The sequence below is a fragment of the Bos indicus genome, chromosome 1 (assembly GCF_029378745.1).
Source record: "Bos indicus isolate NIAB-ARS_2022 breed Sahiwal x Tharparkar chromosome 1, NIAB-ARS_B.indTharparkar_mat_pri_1.0, whole genome shotgun sequence".
NCBI lineage: Eukaryota > Metazoa > Chordata > Mammalia > Artiodactyla > Bovidae > Bos > Bos indicus.
The window spans coordinates 144,064,541-144,085,990 of NC_091760.1; the positions used below are offsets into that span (position 1 = coordinate 144,064,541).

Genomic DNA, 21,450 nt, shown 5'->3' on the forward strand with positions numbered 1-21,450 from the left:
AGTTGAAATTCTTCCACTGACTCCGTTTAAAGTGACAAAAACACAAACTGACAACTATCTCTAAAATTTCACACTTGGTCATCATCAGCTCCATGCCAAAGAAGCTAGAATGGAGCAAACGTAACAGCCACAGCACCACGTGACCTCCTGCTACTGCCAGGCTACCTCACTGAAGACCAGACCGCTCCCAGGTCACAGCACCACTTAGTAAACAACAAACTCTGAACCACTCACTAGTTCTCATGTAAATGCTTTCTGTTCCAACGTTTCTACTCCAACCAAAAGTACTGTAAATAATCTATCAAATTTCCAACAATCAGGTCAAAAGAGACTTTCCGTTCAATTCACTCCTCTGGTTGGTATTGTTCAGCCGCTCAGTCGTGTCCGACTCTTTGCGACCCCATGGATACCAGGCCTCCCTGTCCTTCACTATCTCCTGGAATTTGCTCAAACTCACGTCCATCTAACCATCTCGTCCTCTGTCACCCTCTTCCTTCTCTTCCCACCCTCAATCTTTCCCAGCATCAGAGTCTTTTTCAATGAGTCAGCTCTTCACATCAGGTGGCCAAAGTATTGGAGCTTCAGCTTCAGCATCAGTCCTTCCAGTGAATATTCAGGGTTGATTTCCTTTAAGATTGGCCAGTTTGATCTCCTTCCAGTCCAGGGGACTTTCAAGAGTCTTCTCCAACACCACAGTTCAAAAGCATCAGTTCTCCAGTGCTCAGCATTCTTTATGGTCCAACTCTCACATCCACACATGACTACTGGAAAAACCATAGCTTTGACTATACAGACTTTTGCTAGCAAAGTGATGTCTCTGCTTTTTAATACACTGTCTAGACTTATCATAGCTTTTCTTCCAAGGAGCAAGGGTCTTTTAATTTCATGGCTGCAGTCGCCATCCACAAGGATTTTGGAGCCCCAGAAAACAAAGTCTCTTATTGTTTCCACTGTTTTCCCATCTATTTGCCATGAAGAGATGCAACCGGATGCCATGATCTTACTCTTCTGGTACTTCAGTATTAAAAGGAAATGTAGTTTCCGAAAGTACTGCAATACTGGGAGTCATTTTTCTTCCAATGACAAAAAAAATAGGCAAATTCTGTTTTTTCCCATGAACCTAAGCAGAAGATAGGTTACAAATTTCCTTGTCTCCAAAGTCTCGAGACTGAGACACATCCTCCATTGACGGCGAAAGGACTGAAGCAAGGCTGAGATAAAGGATGAGTAACCTGCACACTACAAGAGTAACTCTTCTGCAGTGAAAAGGCCCTCTCTCCATCTGAAGCAGAAGGCTCTCCCAGGAAGAGGCCCGAGAGCCCTCCAGACAGTCTGCCGTCCAAAGCTGAGTCACCAGAAGTCAAGTGATGCAACTAACTACCTTATTCTTCATTGTAAAAGAAATGGTAACCTGTAACCTGGAAGCAACGAAGAACACACCCAGGATTTCCAAAGAAACCAGCCATAAAAACAAACCAGAGGCATGACACATCAGTCACCCAAAACTGACTAAAATCTAAAGTAGCCAAATTAGCACAATCAAATAATTCTAAGGATCAAAGAGCAATAAACTTCTTAGAAAAGGCTGCATATGTTGTGTGAGAAAGAAGTAACTGGCAGAGCAATACAGACACTTCAGACTGAATGACAGATAGAAACTCATAGTTGGAGGCCCATCAGTTTTTAAAGAGGAACACAGTGACTGATTAGTTAAATGCTGGTTTGACTTGCCCTGCTTCACTCAGGTTGAGCCTAAAAATCTTGTTGCTCAGTAGCTCAGTCACGTCTGACTTTGTGACCCCACAGTCTGCAGCACGCTGGGCTTCCCTGTCCTTCACATCTCCGAGTTTGCTCAAACTCATGTCAGTGATGCCATCCAACCATCTCTTCCTCTGTTGCCCCCTTCTTCTGCCCTCAATCTTTCTCAGCATCAGGGTCTTTTCCAGTGAGTCAGCTCTTCCCATCAGGCAGCCAAAGTACTAGAGCTTCAGTTTCAGCATCAGTGTGGATTTCCTTTAGGTATTTTTTTACTCAAGTACCTGCAGAGTACATCATGAGAAATGCTGGGCTGGAGGAAGCACAAGCTGGAATCAAGATTGCCGGGAGAAATATCAATAACATCAGATATGCAGATGACACCACCTTATGGCAGAAAGTGAAGAAGAACTAAAAAGCCTCTTGATGAAAGTGAAAGAGGAGAGTGAAATAGTTGGCTTAAAGCTCAACATTCAGAAAACGAAGATCATGGCATCCGGTCCCATCACTTCATGGCAAATAGATGGGGAAACAGTAGAAACAGTGTCAGACTTTATTTTTCTGGGCTCCAAAATCACTGCAGATGGTGATTGCAGCCATGAAATTAAAATTACTCCTTGGAAGGAAAGTTATGACCAACCTAGATAGCTTATTAAAAAGCAGAGACATTACTTTGCCAACAAAGGTCTGTCTAGTCAAGGCTATGGTTTTTCCAGTAGTCATTTATGGATGTGAGAGTTGAACTACAAAGAAAGCTGAGTCCCGAAGAATTGATGCTTTTGAACTGTGGTGTTGGAGAAGACTCTTGAGAGTCCCTTGGACTGCAAGGAGATCCAGCCAGTCCATTCTGAAGGAGATCAGTCCTGGGTGTTCATTGGTGGGACTGATTTCGAAGCTGAAATTCCAATACTTTGGCCACCTGGTGCGAAGAGCTGACTCATTTGAAAAGACCCTGATGCTGGGAGGGATTGGGGGCAGGAGGAGAAGGGGACGACAGAGGATGAGATGGTTGGATGGCATCACCGACTCAAGGGAAATGGGTTTGGGTGGACTCTGGGAGTTGGTGATGGACAGGGAGGCCTGGCGTGCTGCGGTTCATGCGGTCACAAAGAGTCGGACACGACTGAGCGACTGAACTGAACTGAACTATGTAACATAGAAGCCACACAAAAAGAACAACATCCACCTCCCTGGTTAAAAAAGCAAATCCCCTTAGTGAACTCCATCTGAACTCGGACTTCGTAGAGGTGGGACCACTATCCTCACCTGATGTGGGAGTAAGGTGTGAATCTCCACAGACCTTGACATACACGTGGACCCCACCAATCCTGCTCTCTGCATGTGCACCAGCAGCAGTTGACTGCTCTGATGGTCCCCACCACCACGAGAAGTTTGGCTGGGTTGATCTGAAAGGCTCAAATGCATTTTCACTGCTGTGTCCCCGCATACTGTCACAATCTGTTTATCTATTCTCCAGCTGACAGAGGTTTCATTACTTTGCTGCTGTGTGCTGTGACGTTTCTACACACCTGTCATGGGGTTTATGGGCAGCACCTTCCCTGGAGTAGGTATGCAGAAGTGGATCATCCGTCCCAGGCACATACAGCTAACAGATTCAGCCCCGCCGTTTCATCTCCCTCCCACCCACAGAGCAGACAGGACTCATGTCCTCCCCAAAGCTCAGAATTCAGACTCAAGACTGTTTTCACTGAGATGGAATGAAATGGCATCTCGTCATGGTTATGATTTGCTCTGAGGCTGACGTCAAGGATCTGCTCCACATTCATGAAGTTCAGCACGTCTTCTGTGAGGAACTGACCACCTCCTCTACCCCAAAGTGCACTGTTATTTACCTTTTTCTTACTGAGAAAGCCAAATACAGGCTTGTTTTTTTGTTTTTTTTTTTTAATTGACTATGCCAAAGCCTTTGACTGTGTGGATCACAATAAACTGTGGAAAATTCTGAAAGAGATGGGAATACCTGACTGTGTGGATCACAATAAACTGTGGAAAATTCTGAAAGAGATGGGAATACCAGACCACCTGATCTGCCTCTTGAGAAATTTGTATGCAGGTCAGGAAGCAACAATTAGAACTGGACATGGAACAACAGACTGGTTCCAAATAGGAAAAGGAGTTCGTTGAGGCTGTATATTGTCACCCTGTTTATTTAACTTATATGCAGAGTACATCATGAGAAATACTGGGCTGGAAGAAATGCAAACTGGAATCAAGATTGCCGGGAGAAATATCAATAACATCAGATATGCAGATGACACCACCCTTACGGCAGAAAGTGAAGAGGAACTCAAAAGCCTCTTGATGAAAGTGAAAGTGGAGAGTGAAAAAGTTAGCTTAAAGCTCAACATTCAGAAAACGAAGATCATGGCATCCGGTCCCATCACTTCATGGGAAATAGATGGGGAAACAGTGGAAACAGTGTCAGACTTTATTTTTCTGGGCTCCAAAATCACTGCAGATGGTGACTGCAGCCATGAAATTAAAAGACGCTTACTCCTTGGAAGGAAAGTTATGACCAACCTAGATAGCATATTCAAAAGCAGAGACATTACTTTGCCAACAAAGGTTCGTCTAGTCAAGGCTATGGTTTTTTCTGTGGCCACGTATGAATGTGAGAGTTGGACTGTGAAGAACGCTGAGCGCTGAAGAATTGATGCTTTTGAACTGTGGTGTTGGAGAAGGCTCTTGAGAGTCCCTTGGACTGCAAGAAGATCCAACCAGTCCATTGTGAAGGAGATCAGCCCTGGGATTTCTTTGGAAGGAATGATGCTAAAGCTGAAACTCCAGTACTTTGGCCACCTCATGCGAAGAGTTGACTCATTGGAAAAGACTCTGATGCTGGGAAGGATTGGGAGCAGGAGGAGAAGGGGATGACAGAGGATGAGATGGCTGGATGGCATCACTGACTTGATGGACGTGAGTCTCAGTGAACTCCGGGAGTTGGTGATGGACAGGGAGGCCTGGCGTGGTGCAATTCATGGGGTCGCAAAGAGTCGGACACGATTGAGCGACTGATCTGATCTTTTTTTTTTAGTAAGTATTTATTTATTTTTGGCTCTGATGGGTCTTCATTACTGCACGGACTTTCCTCTAGTTGCAATGACTGGAGGCTGTTCTCTAGTTGTGGTGTGCAGGCTTCTCCATGTGGTAGCGTCTGTTGCAGGGCACAGGCTCTAGGGCACACAGGCTTCAGCAGCTGCAGCTCACGGGCTCAGTAGCTGTGGCTCCTGGGCACTCACGGGCTCAGCTGTGGCGCACAGGTTTAGTTGCTCTGGGGCATGCAGGATCTTCCCTGATCGGGATCCAACCCAAGTGTCCTGAATTGGCAAGCAAATTCTTTACCACTGAGCCACCAGGGAAGCCCTGCTTGTTTCTTTAATATACATAGAATGATCAAACTTGATAGGCTAAAACCCTAAAAATGCCTTTCAAAAGAACTGAGGTTATACTCAGCATTGGTTACCAGGCTCTAATGTAGTCTCAACAAATGGTAAACATTTTGTGGCTGAAAGCTCTGCTGCCTAGAAAATAATATATATTAGTTCCAGACCCGAAATGTTGGACATAAACTTTTCAGAAGTTGGTTAACCTTTTTAATATCTGGAAATGCTGATAACGCCAAATTAAGGAGTTTGAATATATTTAAGTTTTGTCTTTAAAACATACCTTTCTTTTCAAAACATTTAACTGTTAACCAACATCATGATCAATTATTTATAATGTCCTTAATGATAACTTTTCTACCATCCCATATTACTAAAGTTTTGACTAGAAAACCATTTAGAAACCTGATCATGTTTGAAGATTTCTTTTCAATTGGCATCAAGCCACTCCTAAGTGAAGAGGTGTCAGGCCACCCGAATGCACAGTAACACATTGTATAACTTCTAACAACAAACAAGTATGACCATAACCCAGAAAGTGAGTATTTGCCCCTCATTTGCTCATTCAGCAACATTCACTGAGCACCTCTGTGTACCAGGCCTTGAGGACACAGCCTGTGCTGTCTAGAAGCTTACAGTGAACGGAAGACGATGACAAAGCACTGAACACACCCTGATGTGTGTGCTCAGAGCTCCCTCTCTAAGCTCAGTGCCCTAAACTCAGTTCTAAAATATCTCTACTGTTTTAAGACGTTTTATGGAAAAGCCTCCAGAATCACCTTCCAAGAAGTACAGTCTGCATTCTGATTATCCCAGGTCAGTTCTTTCCCATTTGGAGGCTGGGTGTCTACAGGCAAAGTCAGCCCTTCAGTCCTGACAGTGAATCGTCACTCGCTGAGGCTCCGATCTGCAGGGCTGACACAGCCACTTGGAGCTGCCCCTACTCGACAAGCAGTAGGACTGATCTGGTCACACAGCAGGGACGGGTCTTCCTGCGGTGCTCACGAGCTGGTTCTGCACCACAGGACCTGACAGACGTCCTAAGCGGGGCTTCTACCTCACTAAACTGTTGGTAACAACTGGGCAGCCCACAGCTGGGGGTATAAACCAACAGTAACTGCAAGCAGGGGGAGCAAGCACCCCATCCCCAGAGGAATTTCTCAAGCCCACTCTGCAGAGCCGCTGCCCACATGCTGTGCGCTCAGGGGCCCCTGCATGGTGAAGCATGCCGTATCAGTGACCAGTGCTGCTACAGATTAAACCTACTGCATGGAGCCGAACCCCAGGTCCGGTGGGGGTGGGCGGGGAGGGTGTGCATACCTTATGGAGAACTAAGCAGTGGCTGAAGAATTATTATTACCCCTCTCTGCCACTGCCCTCCAGCTCACCCCCCAGGACTTCCCTCTCTCCATCTTCCTGCTCATCCCCCAGTGGCCCCCTCTCTCCAGCAGGGACTTTACCCAACCCATTCAATGACACTCTCAGCAGGTCTGGCTCCCACACTGACCCTAAGAAGCAAAGACAACAAGAGCTCAGAAAGCTTCCTATGGCTTGTGTCAACAGGACTGGTAAAATCATAATGAAGGTTGGGCAATAAGACAGTTGTGTATAAAAGACTCCGGGGACAGTTTAAAAGGCTGGAAGTAACCCTAATTCCTGAAATCCAGATCTCCAATGTGAAACACAAAACAAGTTTTTCCAGCTCTTACTGAGCGTCAAGGAGAGTGGCAGCACCAGTGTCAGGTGACTCCAGTGGGCAAACAAGACACAACCAGGAGTCTCGGAGGGTCCACCTGCCAGACCCAGGGCCGGCACGACGCCTGGGGGCCCCCAGCAATCCCAAGATCAGGGCACAGACTCTGCCTGTGCTGAGCACTCTGCGTGCCAGGCTGATGCCCCATGGCTGGAGATGGAAGGGTAAGGTCTGATGCTGTGAGGATGGGGAAATTCCAGACACTTCACACCCTGAGGGCTGGCTGCATGAGGAAGAGGTGGGCAGGATCCGCCCCCAACCCAGTGGCTCATCACCACCTGCCAGAACTCACTTCCCCAGCCTTGACAGACAGAGCCTGGCCTCGGGCCGGCCTGGGGCTGCCCACAGTCCTATCAACTGGCCACATGGTGCAGACGCCAAAGAGGCTGATGAGGATGTAAAAATTATCAACAGAGAACACAGTCCTGGTTGGTGTAGCAAGAAGGTGTACCCTTGGAGGTACAGATGCCGAGGCTTAAACGATACAGCCAACAGCAACCCCGCCACCCTGCCATCAACACAAGCACCTTGAAAAGCCCCAGGGCCCACTGGTGTCCAACCACCAGATGTCGTCAGAAGTTTCTAGACTTGGAGAGTTTAACAAGGGTCTTCTAAAAAAAGGCAGATAAACTGGAGCTAGTAAGAAATTAAACGGCCTGAGAGGACATAACATTGAAAGAACTCACGGAGGCCAAGTCACAACAACGTCCCATTTGCCAGCGAAGAGGGGCCCCTGGGGAGAGTCAAGTCTGTTATATGGCCACTGACCCCCAGGGTCCATGGGGACTTCAAGAGAAGCAAAAGGAACACGGTGCCATGAACCAGCCCTTCATCCCAGGAAGATGTGCCATGTCGTGGAAAAGTCAAAGCCACCCAGGTCCTAGCAGAGCTGGCCAATACGAACCCCAGGGTCCTATGGACAGTGGTCAGAGCACAGCTGGGAGAACACAGGCTGAGAAGGAGCCAGTGGGGAGGATAACTCAAAGATGCCAAAGCAAGAGACGACACCTAACTGAGCAAAGTCCCAGAGAGCAACTAAGCAAAAGGGCAGCTAGTGAAAGCCCCCCAACCCCACAAGGCCACGTGAGAGACTGCTGGTGAGGCGGGTGAAGAGTGAGGCAGTGAGGCGGATGAGCGCAGGCCACGCCCCTCAGGTTTCCCTGGGGAGCAGGCAGGAAGGCACCTGCTGGGACCCCCACACCTATGCTGCAGGGAAATAAAGGACAGATGAGGGCTGCAGAGGGCTCAGGACCAGGGGAGGGTGAACCAGCATGACTGTGCATCTGGAAACCTCCTCCAGCACCACGGCAACCAGGAAGGGAGCAGCTGACAGCTGGTCCAAGGTCAGCACTCAGGAGATGGTGGGGAGGGGCCTGGGGCCGCTGACAGAGGAAAGGAAACCCCAACACGCCTCACCAGCGGATCCAAGTGAGCTGGGCGGCCAATGGAGTGACTGGAGGAGAGAAAAGCAGTGCGGAGCGGGAGTCTCAGCAAGGTTTGGAGGCAAAGGGAGGAAGGAGCTGAACAGGACAGCAGTACGTGTCTGAGGACCGAGACGGAGCTGCCCACCTCATAGGCTGACAATGCACACGAGGACCAAGTCCAGGACCCTCTGCACGCTGTTATAACAGTGAACGTGGGTCATGACATATCTGCCCAAATCCACACATGGACCACAGCTGGAGCGAACGCACACGCATATGCTATGGTCTCTGGGCAATTACGATGCATCAAAGCAGGTTCAGCCTTGGTAAAAAAAAATTCTCATGAGTCATGTTGATAATTGGGAGAGCCGTGATGAGAAGGCGATGGCACCCCACTCCAGTACTTTTGAATCCCATGGACGGAGGAGCCTGGTGGGCTGCAGTCCATGGGGTCGTGAAGAGTCGGACGCAACTGAGCAACTTCACTTTCACTTTTCACTTTCATGCATTGGAGAAGGAAATGACAACCCACTCCAGTGTTCTTGCCTGGAGAATCCCAGGGACGGAGGAGTCTGGTGGGCTGCCATCTATGGGGTCACACAGAGTCAGACACGCCTGAAGCGACTTAGCAGCAGCAGCAGCAGCAGCATGTGGAGCAGGGGCAGAGGTTTATGGGGAAGTTTTGTATATTCCTCTCAATCTTGTTGTGAAACTAAAAACTTGCTCTAAATAAAATTTTTTTTTAATCCCCATCTCTGGCTCTAAGGTACCCAAGCTGCTGAAAAGGAGCAGCCTTTGATCACGAAGGTGGAAAGGAAAGTAAAATCCCCAAGAAAAAGGCAAGATGCAGTCAAGTCGAGGAGAGGTCAAAAAGCAAAGGAAGTGCTTGCAGAACGAGAGGTCCTAGTTCAGAGCACTTGGGGCCGGACTTCAACAGCGATGCAGGATGTGGGTGACAGTGTGCGTATCAGAAGGCAGCTGGAGAGAACCAAGCGGGGGACCTGCTTCAGTGACCCCAAGAGGGCTCGAGGCTGACAGCTGCTCACGCTGTGCTCAGGAGTCAGAAGGAAGCCTGTCAAGTAAGCAAGCAAACGTCTCTGCAGGCAGTCCTCCCACCTCCCGCTGCAGTGGACAGGAGCCCATCAGGACGAAGAGGCAGAGGGTTCCATACACCAGATCCAGAGAGGCAAGAAGAGACCCAGGCCCCACACCATGCCACAGAAACTGGAGGAGGGGCTTGGCTGGCCCTGCAAACACTGACCGTGTACAGACACAGAAGCAGGAGACAACAGAATGATAACAAATCATTAAGAAAAAGACAACCCAACAGAAAATGGGCAACAGGCATTCATGGAAAAAAAACTCATGCTATGAACATGTGAAGAGAGTCACACCCTCACTGGTAAGTTAAACCTAAAGACAGAAACAGAGATAACATGAGTGTTCTTTACAAGAACAGAACCATGAAGAACTGACGAGGGAGTGGGAAGACAGAGCTCTGTGCAGTGTGTGTGCAACTGTGCACTCTGGTGACCCATGGGGCAGCACTTCATAAAACTGAATGTGCGTGTCCTCTATCTCAAACACTGCACTTCTGGGAAAACTCTTCAAAGAACTCTCACACAAGTTAGCAAGGACATGTTTGCCAAAGATTTTCACTTTAACATTACATTGTAGAGTAAAACATGAAAATAAGATACATGTCCATCCATAGTGAGAACATAATTCAAACGTTACATTGTCTTTGATGCAAAATACTTACAAGGGTAAGAAGATCCACATACAACTTGTAAACATACACACACCACTAGGTAAGTTACATGTCACGTTGTACTACATGTACTGCTCATGTACACACACACTTAGGTGGACCGGAGAGCTTTGCTCCAGAGAAGACCGAGTCAACACACCCGCCCTCTCGCTGTCTCTGATGCAGCTATAAACTCTGGACAGAATACAAGGAGCAGCTAGGTTAGGCCCCAGAAAAGGAAACAGAAGCAGGTGGATTGTGAAGAAGACCATAACTGTAAGAACCACCAAACCAGCAGTTCACCACTCAGCCCCCAAGCCCAAGGTGGCCCTGACCCACACAGAGCATGCCAGTAGAAGCCCAGGGCTCAGGCTTGAGGAGATGAGGGGGAGCACTGACCAGGCTGGCGGTGGGAGCCCTCGGGTAACGCAGACTCTGTGGGAAGGGAATCATCCTCACCACCCAAAGGAACTGGGATCCTCTTCACTCCAGCACTTGCCCTGGGTGTGGGCACAGTGCAGGAATGTGACACCTCAGGACACAGAGAACCAGCCTTCCAGGGGAAGGACTAAAGAGGGCTCCTGAGAACAAACAAGCACCAAGACATCATGGAGAGTTAGGAGCTCAGGAATGTGACCCCACGAGGTCGCCTATAGACTCCAGGCCTCACCCCAGCTATGCATGTGTGGATCTGATCATAAGCAGCATGTACTAGACTCTGAGAACTAAAACATCACATCATCCAGGTCTTGGACAGGGACACATGAGAGGGGCAGACCCAAGAGCACTGCCAAGGCCTCTTAAAAGTGGAACTGACGGGAGTGGTTAGGATTTGGTGGTCAGGATTCAGCACTTTCACTGCCATGGCCCAGGTTCAATCCCTGGTCAGGGAACTGTGATCCTGCAAGCCACGTTAATGTGGCTAAAACCAAAACAACAACAAAAAATGGAACTGACATGGAAGTCATAAACAGAGAAGGCTGGTCAGAACTTGTGACCTGACCCCAACCAGGCTGACTGCCTGCTGCAACAAAACATCAACATTTCCCATAAGATTTAAGCAAGACTCAGGACCTCAAAGCATAATATTCAAATGTCCAGGATACAATCCAAAAATTACTCAGCCTATAAAGAAACAGGAAAAATCCCAACTCATGTGGAACAAGAGAATCAAAACATACCAAAGCCAAGATGACACAGATATAAGAAGTATCTGACAAAGACTTAAAGAAGCTATTAAATAAAGAGCTCCAAGAAGTAAAAGCAAACACCCAAAATAAATGGTGCAGTAGCAGAATCTGAAAATGGATCAAGGCTTCCTATCCTAATCTCTGCGGCCAACACGTAACACCCTGGTCATGTTAAGCTGGGCTTCCCTGTGTCACAACAGTAAAGAACCTGCCTGTCAGTGCAGGAGACGTGGGTTCAATCCCTGGGTTGTGAAGATTCCCTGGAAAAAGAAATGGCAACCCACTCCAGTATTCTTGCCTGGGAAATCCCAAGGACAGAGGAGCCTGGCAGACTCCAAAAGAGTCAGACATGACTTAGCAACTAAACCACAACAACATCGTGTTAAGTCACCTGGTCCAGGCAGTGAGACTCAGCAGATACAACTAAGGTCACTAATCAGCTGGCTCTGAGTTAATCAAAAAGGAGTTTATTCAGCTATGCCAAATGTAAACCTATGACCCCATCGAAAGCATAGTGTTTTCTCCAGCTGGTAGGAGAAGAAGAAATAGAAGAAGTTTCAAAGTGAAGTAAGATTCAGGGAGTTGCTTTGATCTGAAGATGGGGTGGGGGTCAGGTGATAAGGAATTCAATCACCCCTGGAAGCTAAACATGGCCCCACCTGACAGCCAGCAAGGATACAGGGACCAGACTCCTATAAACACAAGGAATTGGGTTCCTCCAGCAACCTGAATGCACGTGGAAGCAGACTCTGACCCAGAACCTCTGGAAAGAGACCCAACTGGACCATCCTTGATTGGGGCCTCGTGAGGCCCTGTTGGGATACCAAGCAAGCGCACTCAAACCTCTGACCTGCAGACCCTGAAGCAGGTGTTGTTTCAACCACTCCGTGCGTAGTAACTGGTCACACACAGGTGAAAGTGAGGCCAGGTTCTGGTCCCTGGAAGTGGGGTGCTGCCACAGCCATCACCTAGTCTAAAGTTCACCCACGACAGCATCTGGGACTCAATGATTGCCCTGAGATAGGAAGATTCCTTTTGCTTGTATTATTTTTCTAAAATAGTATCAAATAGAGAGTGCATCCCTTAATTCTCCAGGAAATTTGTTTCTTCTATTTTTTAGACCTATAGCTAAATTAACTGTGTTTGCTTGAAAAAGAGGCCCAATCAGCAAATTCTAACTCATATGTAAATAAACGTGAACTTTTCAATACTAGCCACCGTACACTTTGAGTCTGGTACACTGTCCGGGCTTCAGGTCCCCTAGAAGCTGCAGTATGGTGTCCAGGAGCACCCGACTCGAGTTAACCAGGAATTCACGGCCACTGGCTATGGCGGCTACATCTGCAACAGAAAGAGGACACAGAGCATCAAAATCATTGCTACTTCAAAACCTAGAGAAGTCTATCCAAGACAGAGGAGTGTTGCTGTCTTTCTTCTAACATACCTAATGAACGCAGAATAGTTAGCCACAGAGCCAACAGCCAGAATAGGGTAACTGAGAAGCAGAGCAGTCGTAAGAAGGTGAGCAATGTCCACTGTGATTAGCAAAGGGCTGGGTGGTGGAACAGAGCGCTGGGTCTAAATACAGGTGCAGTCTGGCCACAGCACAGCAAGTGGACACCAGGCTCCGGAATACTGGATAAACAGCTATGAGCGGTCAGGGTCCAAACAGAAGGTCGGGGCTGGGGACTTTATCTGGGACCAAGGACACTAAAATACACCTTCAACCCTAGGAGTGAAATCCTGAGGACTTTAAACTAGAATACCAAACTGAAATCATGAGGTCAAAAGAGACCAGGACAAAAACTGATTACAAGAAAAGTTTTTTTATAAATTGTACACACCACTGTGGGTCAGCGAGTGTCACCTTTCTTCATGCTTGAGGTCCCACAGAACCAACAAGGAAACCAGACCAAGTCATCACCCTGCCTCCCCAGGGACACTGTGGAGCTAACACTGGCTCCGTCACACTCCCAGATACCTACAAGGACACGTCAGTAATCCAGAATATTTATTTATGTGCCGGTATGATTTTTCCTTGGCTAGGTCTAACAATAAAGCATGATTCAGAGTGACTGAAATTCCTAACCCACATGAGCCGGTCTGGCTGGAGGAGACACAGGGCAGCGGCACCCGGAGGCCTCTGGCCTCACCAGATGCACTTCCAGTTAAGTGTGGTGTTCACGGGACGGTTCTGGCAAGATCCTCTACAAGTTTAAGAAACTGTTCTATTTTTCGTTTGCTAGTAACTATCAAGAATGGAGGATAAATTCTATCACTGACTTGCTCTGTCTTTGATTAACTGTTATCTAATAGCAGAATATAAATTTCATCTATGCTACCAGGCCAACCCTATGGAACCAGACACTGGACATTCCTGATCAAACGAGAATATTAAAGTCTCCTAAACCTAACAGATTTGTTCCCATTTTTGCTTGGTATTCCAGCAATTTTTGCCTCATAATTGCCTCATGCTATTTAATTTGGAATATCATTTCATGACAGCGATAACTTTACTGAAGACAGGACCCTTCACTGACAAATGTGATGTTATTTGTTCAATAAATTTGAACCTGATGCCTATATTTTCTATCACAAGAAACACTCTAGTTTTACTATAGAAATACCTTGGGGGAAATGAAGCATTGGGCATCATAAACTCAAAGTCATTCTAAGGAAGTTTTTGGAGATGACATTCTTCATATTAAGAAAGGAAACACACGTTCTAGCTACATACTTCAGTAGTTTCCAGAGATGACTTGCCAACAAACCATGCCTCTGGTCTGCAGGCCTTGTGCTGTTCCTGACTTGGGTATGAGCAGCAGAACGCAACCCACCTGCTGCACAACTCTCAAGGCAAGACAGAAGGAACCTGGCAGCTTCCACCTCTGTCCCTTGCCAGCTGCTCTGGGAGCCCTGGTTGCTAGGAAAGAAATCTAACTCTTGCTGAGATGCAACTACATTCAAGTATACCATGGAGAGGCCCGAGACGCCACAAGGAGAGGAGGAGTCCTGCTCACCCCCCGCTGTGCTACCCACAGCAATGTGAGTCAGCCCAGCTGAGGTCCCAGTCAGAGCAGAGCAGCAGCAGATCCTGCCTGCCAAGTCCAGAGCAAACTGCAAGTTCTTGAGAGAAATAAATGACTGGTAGTGTTTAATGACAAGATTTGGGGGCAGTCTGTTACATAGCAACAGATAACAGAAACATCACTAACATGTCACTCAAGAAAAAAGTTAGAGCAAAACGTACATTGTACCAGAGCAAGCAACACCACCCGACAAGACGCAGCAACTTTACTGGCGCGTGAGGTCCCTTCCCACGTATCCAGTATTGTAAGGGTGAAGGCCAATCCTCCCTTTCACTAAGCACAGGTGAAGGAGCAACTATGAAGTAAAATAAATGTCAACAAAGTTCTACACTGACAGCTCCGGGAATTATCAGTCTATCTGCGATACGTGAGTTAGCCCTAGGACTGTGAAGGATTGCTGGTTTACTTTTCTGTTAAACTGCACGTTTTTTTCTCCTCTAGGTTCATTTTTCTTCAAAGTTTATAGGTACTTCTAGAAGTTACCATAGTAATTATATAATTTAAGAAATGAAACTAGTGTGAATTACATATGCTGATAAAAAATATAAAAAGTTGAGGGGTATTATGTATGATACTTTTGCTTTACCTTGTAATTATTTTGTCTTATTTTTTATAATAGGAATCATAATAAGGTACAGACATAATAATAGTAACACAGATCAATGGTAGAAGTGAGAGTCCAGAAATAAACACTCAAATTTATGATTAACTGATTTTCAAGAATTGGGATCAAGACAATTGAATGGAGACAGGATAAAAGAATTATCTTTTCAACAAATGGTGCTGGGACAACTAGATAGCCACATGCAAAGAAAAAAGACTGAACCCCTACCTTATACCATACATAAAAATTAACCCAAAATGGATCAAAGAGACAAATGTGTGAGCTAAAACTATAAAACTCTTAGAAGAAAACACGGGGTAAATCTTCATATTCTTGAATTAAACCAATGACTTCTTATATATGACAACAAAAAAGCAAGTAACTAAAGAAAAAAATACACTGTTGCTGCTGCTGCTAAGTCACTTCAGTCGTGTCCGACTCTGTGGACCCCATATACGGCAGCCCACCAGGCTCCCCGTCCCTGGGATTCTCCAGGCAAGAACACTGGAGTGGGGTGCCATAAATACACTGTATATCATCAAAAAGGTACCACTTTTGTGCTTCAAAGGACACTACCAAGAAGCGAAAAGACAACTACAGAATGACAGAAAAGTTTTGTAAATAATATACCTGATAAGGGGCTGGTATCTAGAATATACAAAGAACTCTAACAACTCAATAATAAAAAAACAAATGACTTAATTTTGAAATGTGCAAAGGACTTAAATAGACATTTCTCCAAAGAAGAGACACAAATGGCCAACGAATACATGAAAAGATGCTCAACCTACTGCACTGGGTTAGATAAATTTCCACCATGGAAGAGTGTGTGTTCAGACTGTTAGGGCACCCAGTCAAAGAAAAATCAAGGGCCAGGCCTATGCTGGCAGAGCTCTGCTGCCAGCCAGGTGCTATCACCTGTTGACCCATCATGAATTAAAGAGCTCCAAGCAGATCCCCCGACTTTCCAACAGCCCATCTACAAGTGTAATTCCTTTCTTTCTATTTGTTCAGATTCCTTCCCTTAACACTCAATTGCACTCTCAGGAAAGACAGACTCCAAGCACCTTCCGTTTCTCCCAATCTCTAACTGTCATTCTGGGACCATCATCACCCCTGCTCTCTGGACACAGCTCCTGCAAAGTTTAACAGATAGGCGTTTATTTTGTAAATGAAATGGATAGGCACTACAGAAGGAAAATTTTTAGAGTCCTAGAAAACTCTCCTACACACAAATTACAACCAAGCTGAATATTATTTGCCCATACTATGTATGATTCAAGAAACAACCACAAAATTAACTATAATCCCAGAGCCCCTATCAGTGAAAGGTTCTATTGTTGTGTCCAACTCTTTGCAGCATACTAGGCGCTTCCCTGTCCTTTACCATCTCCCGGGTTTGCTCAAACTCATGTCCATTGAGTTGATGCCACCATCCAACCATCTCATCCTCTGTTGTCTCCTTTTCCTCCCGTCCTCAATCTCACAGTCCTCCTCTTACATTCCATCAATCTGGAAAACTCTAAGACTGACTGTGCCTAAGTGAAAGAGGACAGTGAAAAAGCTGGCTTAAAGCTCAACATTCAGAAAATGAAGATCATGGCATCTGGTCCCATCAAATCATGGCAAATAGATGGGGAAACAGTGGAAAGAGTGGCTGATTTTATTTTTTTGGACTCCAAAATCAATGCAGATGGTGACTGCAGCCATGAAATTAAAAGATGCTTACTCCTTGGAAGGACAGTTATGACCAACCTAGATAGCATATTAAAAAGCAAAGACGTTACTTTGTCAACAAAGGTCTGTCTAGTCAAGGCTATAAGTAGTCATGTATGGATGTGAGACTTGGACTATAAAGAAAGCTGAGCATCGAAGAATTGATGCTTTGAACTGCAGTGTTGAAGACTCTTGAGAGTCCCCTGGACTGCAAGGAGATACAACCAGTCCACCCTAAAGGAGATCAGTCCTGGGTGTTCATTGGAAGGACTGATGTTGAAGCTGAAACTACAATCCTTTGGCCACCTGATGCAAAGATCTGACTCATTTGAAAAGACACTGATGCTGGGAAAGATTGAGGGCAGGAGGAAAAGAGGACAACAGAGGATGAGATGGTTGGATGGTGTCACTGATTCAATGGACATGAGTTTGGGTCAACTCCAGGAGTTGGTGATGGATAAGGAAGCCTGGTGTGCTGTGGTTCATGGGGTCCCAAAAGAGTCAGACATGACTGAGCAACTGAACTGAACTGTCTGTGCTTATCTTTTAACTGAGCCAGCTACAAAAGGGACATGAGTTTCAAGGAAACACTCCAATTCCACAAAACAACAGCTCCTTATCTTGGTCACACTCTGTCAACTGAAGGAAGGGCATTATCTAAGGAGAGATTACAAAGTATCCCCAATTATCCAAGACAAACCACTGAAAGACGACTAAGACAATGTCTGTGATTAACTGGATATTGTAGATAACAGGTATCAAATTCTCCTGAATTAGCAAGACCTCTATATAGATAGATGACATCAAACATGTCAGATTCACGCCCAGGGGACACAGAAACCAAAACAGTTTTCAGCATGTCAAAACAGCTCTCTGCATTTACCTCTAACATCCCAGATTATCATAAACTTTCTGTGTATAAGACAGGTTAAGGCCATGATACAGGGCAGTGGTTCTCCAAGTGGCAAGGGAGCACAATTTTGCCACCAAGAGACACCTGGCAACCACTGGAGACACTCTTGGCTGTCACCCCAGGGGCTGCTCCTGGACTCTCAGGGCAGAGTGCAGGGATGTTCCTAAACCCCACAATGCAAAGAACACCCCCAAACAGAGAATTTCCTGCTGAAGCTGAGAAACATGCTCTAGGGACAGTTACTCAAGGACATGGCACACAGCAAAGGCTAACTGGCCTCAGAGGCCACCACCTGATCCCAGAGGCAAGGCCCACAGCCTCCTTTCTCAGAGCACCCGCAGTCCAGGGCTGGGGCAGACCTTCATCCTCATCTGGGGGCCTAAGCCTCTCTTTTCAGAAGACGAAGCTGGGGGTCACAGTGTAAAGAGCACAGGGCTGGTCAGCGGTGGAAGAGGAACTGGACTCTGCTCCCCTGTGTCAGTGCAAGCGCGTGAGGGCGGGAATCAGGAGGCAGAAGCACAGAGGGGCCTGGAGCAGCGCTGGTCACTGACACAAGGGCGTGCTGCTATAAGCTCTGTGCAACTATTACGTCCATGACAGATGAGCTGGATCCAGTCCTGCCACAAATTATCAACAACCAAAAAAGTAACTTGGGGGAGTTCTCTGACAGTCTAATAGTTAGGATTCGGCACTCTCACTGCTGGGCCCGGGTCCTCCCTGGTTGGGGATCTAAGATGCCACAAGCTATGAGGCATGGCAAAAAAAAGAAATTTTGATTCGTTAATCATTACCTAAGGGCTTCCCTGGTGGCTCAGTGGTAAAGAATCCACCTGCCAGTGCAGAAGACATGATTTCGATCCCTGGGTCAGGAAGATCCCCTGGAGAAGAAACTGGCAACCCACTCCAATATTCTTGCTTGGGAAACCCCATGGACAGAGGAGCCTGGTGGGCTACAGTCTATAGGGTCACAAAAGAGTTGGACACGACCTTGAGACTAAACAACAATCATTACCTAACACTGTTTGAATGAATAAACCCAGAATTTAGAGACAAGGAGTGCAATTATAACTTCCAAATAGTCAAAAAGTAGAAAAGGTAGTCAGAAAAATAAGTTTTCCATTTGTAAGCTAAGCAAGTTAACCTTCACAGGGTTGCGATAACAATTTGCCATCTCCTTTTAAGTTCTATATGTGTCCACTTATAAAATTGTAGAAAACCACCGCACACCCTTTGTTAAACAAGACCTTGGGTTACAATATGTTGCCACTTACCCAAAGCTCAGTAACATGCACAACACTGTGTGAGGTACTGAGCAGGCATTATAAAAATAAAGAGGAAATAAAGTCCAGAGAACTGACATCCCAGGAAGTGGACTAGCTGGGCCTAAAAATCCATACTTTGTGTTACTATTAACCTATTATGAACAACAGTGACTATGGATAAGAAAAATTCACTAATTTCACAGTTTAAACCAATCTCTGACAGCCAGCTTTTGCTTAGGACACAGTAAACTGAAAAGAGCGACACCTCCATTCTTTAAAAAGAGGCAGGTAGATAATTGAAAAATCACAACTTATCCTGAACACATCAGAGTTGAGGTTGCAGAATCAACCGACTGACAGGAAAAAATAGGAAAAGGCAGGCGCTGCAAGGAGAAACGGGAGGCCAGCACCTGCTCCCCTAGGGTGGACACTGGACACCAGACAGGCCAGCCAGGAAAATTCAGCTAAAAGGTGCAGCAAACTGCCAGACGAGCAGCTGCGTGGTGCTGATGGTGGGCGGAGGGGTGGGCTGCAAAAGGAACGGGGAGGAAGCGGGGGGACAAGAGGGAGGAAATGGAACCTTTCCATGTCTTCACTGTGGTGGTAACGTGACTGCATGCATTTGTCAAAACTTGCAGGACTGCAACAAGGTGAAAAGAAAAGCTGTAATGGGAGCATTTCCCACAGGTAAGTTTAAAAGACAGAGGATCTATCTGACAGCTAACCAAGGCATCTGCTGTCCTGCCTACTCCCCGTGGAACAGTCTTGGGATCTGAGACACGGAAGGCCCCGAGGCCTCAGGAGAGCAGCAGTAAACGCCAACACAAGCGCGTAAGCACTGCATCACGGTCATCAGCCTGTAAGGGAACGCAATGCAGACACGCCCGCTTCTGACTCTTCATGAGGGCTCCTAAGTGAGCCGCTCCAGGCAGGGAAAAACAAAGCCAAGTTGAGCCTGGCTGCTGAGCAACAGGCTGGCCTTGCCCACTGGCCCACGACCTCACCACTGCACACCAGCTGGCAATTGAAGCAATTCAAAATCACAATTCAGCAGAATGGAAAGTCACATACATCACAGACTTTTGGAGTCACTTGCACACAGCAGAAAATCTAATCATCAAATTTGCAAGTATTAAACATTCTGCTAAAAAAGAGACCCCAGGGATCCCTGGTGGTCCAGTGGCTAAGACTCCACACTCCCAATGCGGATGATCTAAGTTCCACCCATGATCAGGGAACTAAATCCCGCACACGGCAACTAAAGATCCCACGTGCCACCAAATAACTAAACTAAGACCTCGGGCAGCCAAATACCTAAGTATTTATTTAAAAAAGAAAAGAAGAAAAGATATCTTACAGCAATTTTAGAAGGTGGAGCAGTGCAAGCCTCAACCAGCTGAAGAGGCTATGATGAAAGTGCATGAGGCAGTCCTCCAGCAGACAAAGGCCAAATCAGGACTGGACAACACCCGGGTCTCAACATCTGCCCGTGAAGAATATCACCGGCTCTTAAGGGCTTATGAAGAAATTGTCTACATGAGATCCACTGCATTAGGATTTCAGTAGATGAGGAAAAATAACATTTCCCCTCTATTTAAGAGCAGAGAATCACCCTAAGAGGAGCATAGCATACAGCAGATGAAAGAACAATGTAAAAAAGTAAGTCATAGCACTATAACTATTTCACTGACTTCAGAACAAAGAGCCTTAATACTCACTAGTATATACCATGTTCCACTATATTAGCATTAATTATTTAGTCCTTTGGCTTTATCCTTTGCAGCAGTTTTGCCATTAGAATTCTATCTAATCGTAACTATAATCTTTGGGGAAAACTCACTAAAGAGACAATTTAGATTTTTTGGAATTCTTTAATTACAATAGCACATTGATGGATGTGAGTCTGAGTGAACTCTGGGAGTTGGTGATGGACAGGGAGGCCTGGCATGCTGCAATTCATGGGGTCGCAAAGAGTCGGACACGACTGAGCGACTGAACTGAACTGAATTACAACAGCAAAACAAGAGCAAGAGCCTACCTGAAGCTCTGCTTAAGGCTTTTACTTTAGGTAGATATAAGTAAATGACGATGACGCCAAACAACAAGCAGCTAAACATACAGTTTTGACTTCTGTCAACGGACAGAACTGAGCAGAACATGCAGCGCCGTCCTGTTTCCTAAGGTGAGCTGCTCATACTCACTGATGCTTACTTATCAGAATCACTGGGTGATGCTCCACAACACACACCCAGTCCCTACCCCGTCCACTGAGTCAGCGCCTCCAGGGCAGGAGCCTATCTGAACCAGAGGTATTCATGCGCACACACCCTAACTGTGATCACTGCTCTGGAATATATCCCGGAAAGTCACTACATTCACAGGGAATTACTCACTTGTTACGATTCCGGCCAAAGCAAAAACAAATTGATTTTCATCAGAATCCAGCTCCTTAACATCCCCATCCAGCGACTTCACAAAACTCTCCATTGTTTGACCAGTGATGTTGAAAAACTTCAAAGCTTTATCCTGAAAGTTTAGAAATGAGAACGTCACAACCTTTCAGGGCTACCAGCAGGAAAACACTTTCAAA

General features: G+C 46.3%; 1 protein-coding gene across 3 annotated transcripts in view; it reads right to left on the reverse strand.

The window, feature by feature from the left end:
* HSF2BP (heat shock transcription factor 2 binding protein) overlaps window positions 1-21,450 on the reverse strand; it is an 87,438-nt gene that overhangs the window by 38,330 nt on the left and 27,658 nt on the right. For all 3 annotated transcript variants that reach the window (XM_019963581.2, XM_070795578.1, XM_070795586.1), the window contains exons 6-7: window positions 21,254-21,386; window positions 12,500-12,617 (exon numbers count right to left, since the gene is read on the reverse strand). In XM_019963581.2, coding sequence (XP_019819140.1) covers window positions 12,500-12,617; window positions 21,254-21,386 — 251 coding nt within the window. The remainder of the gene's footprint in view (window positions 1-12,499; window positions 12,618-21,253; window positions 21,387-21,450) is intronic.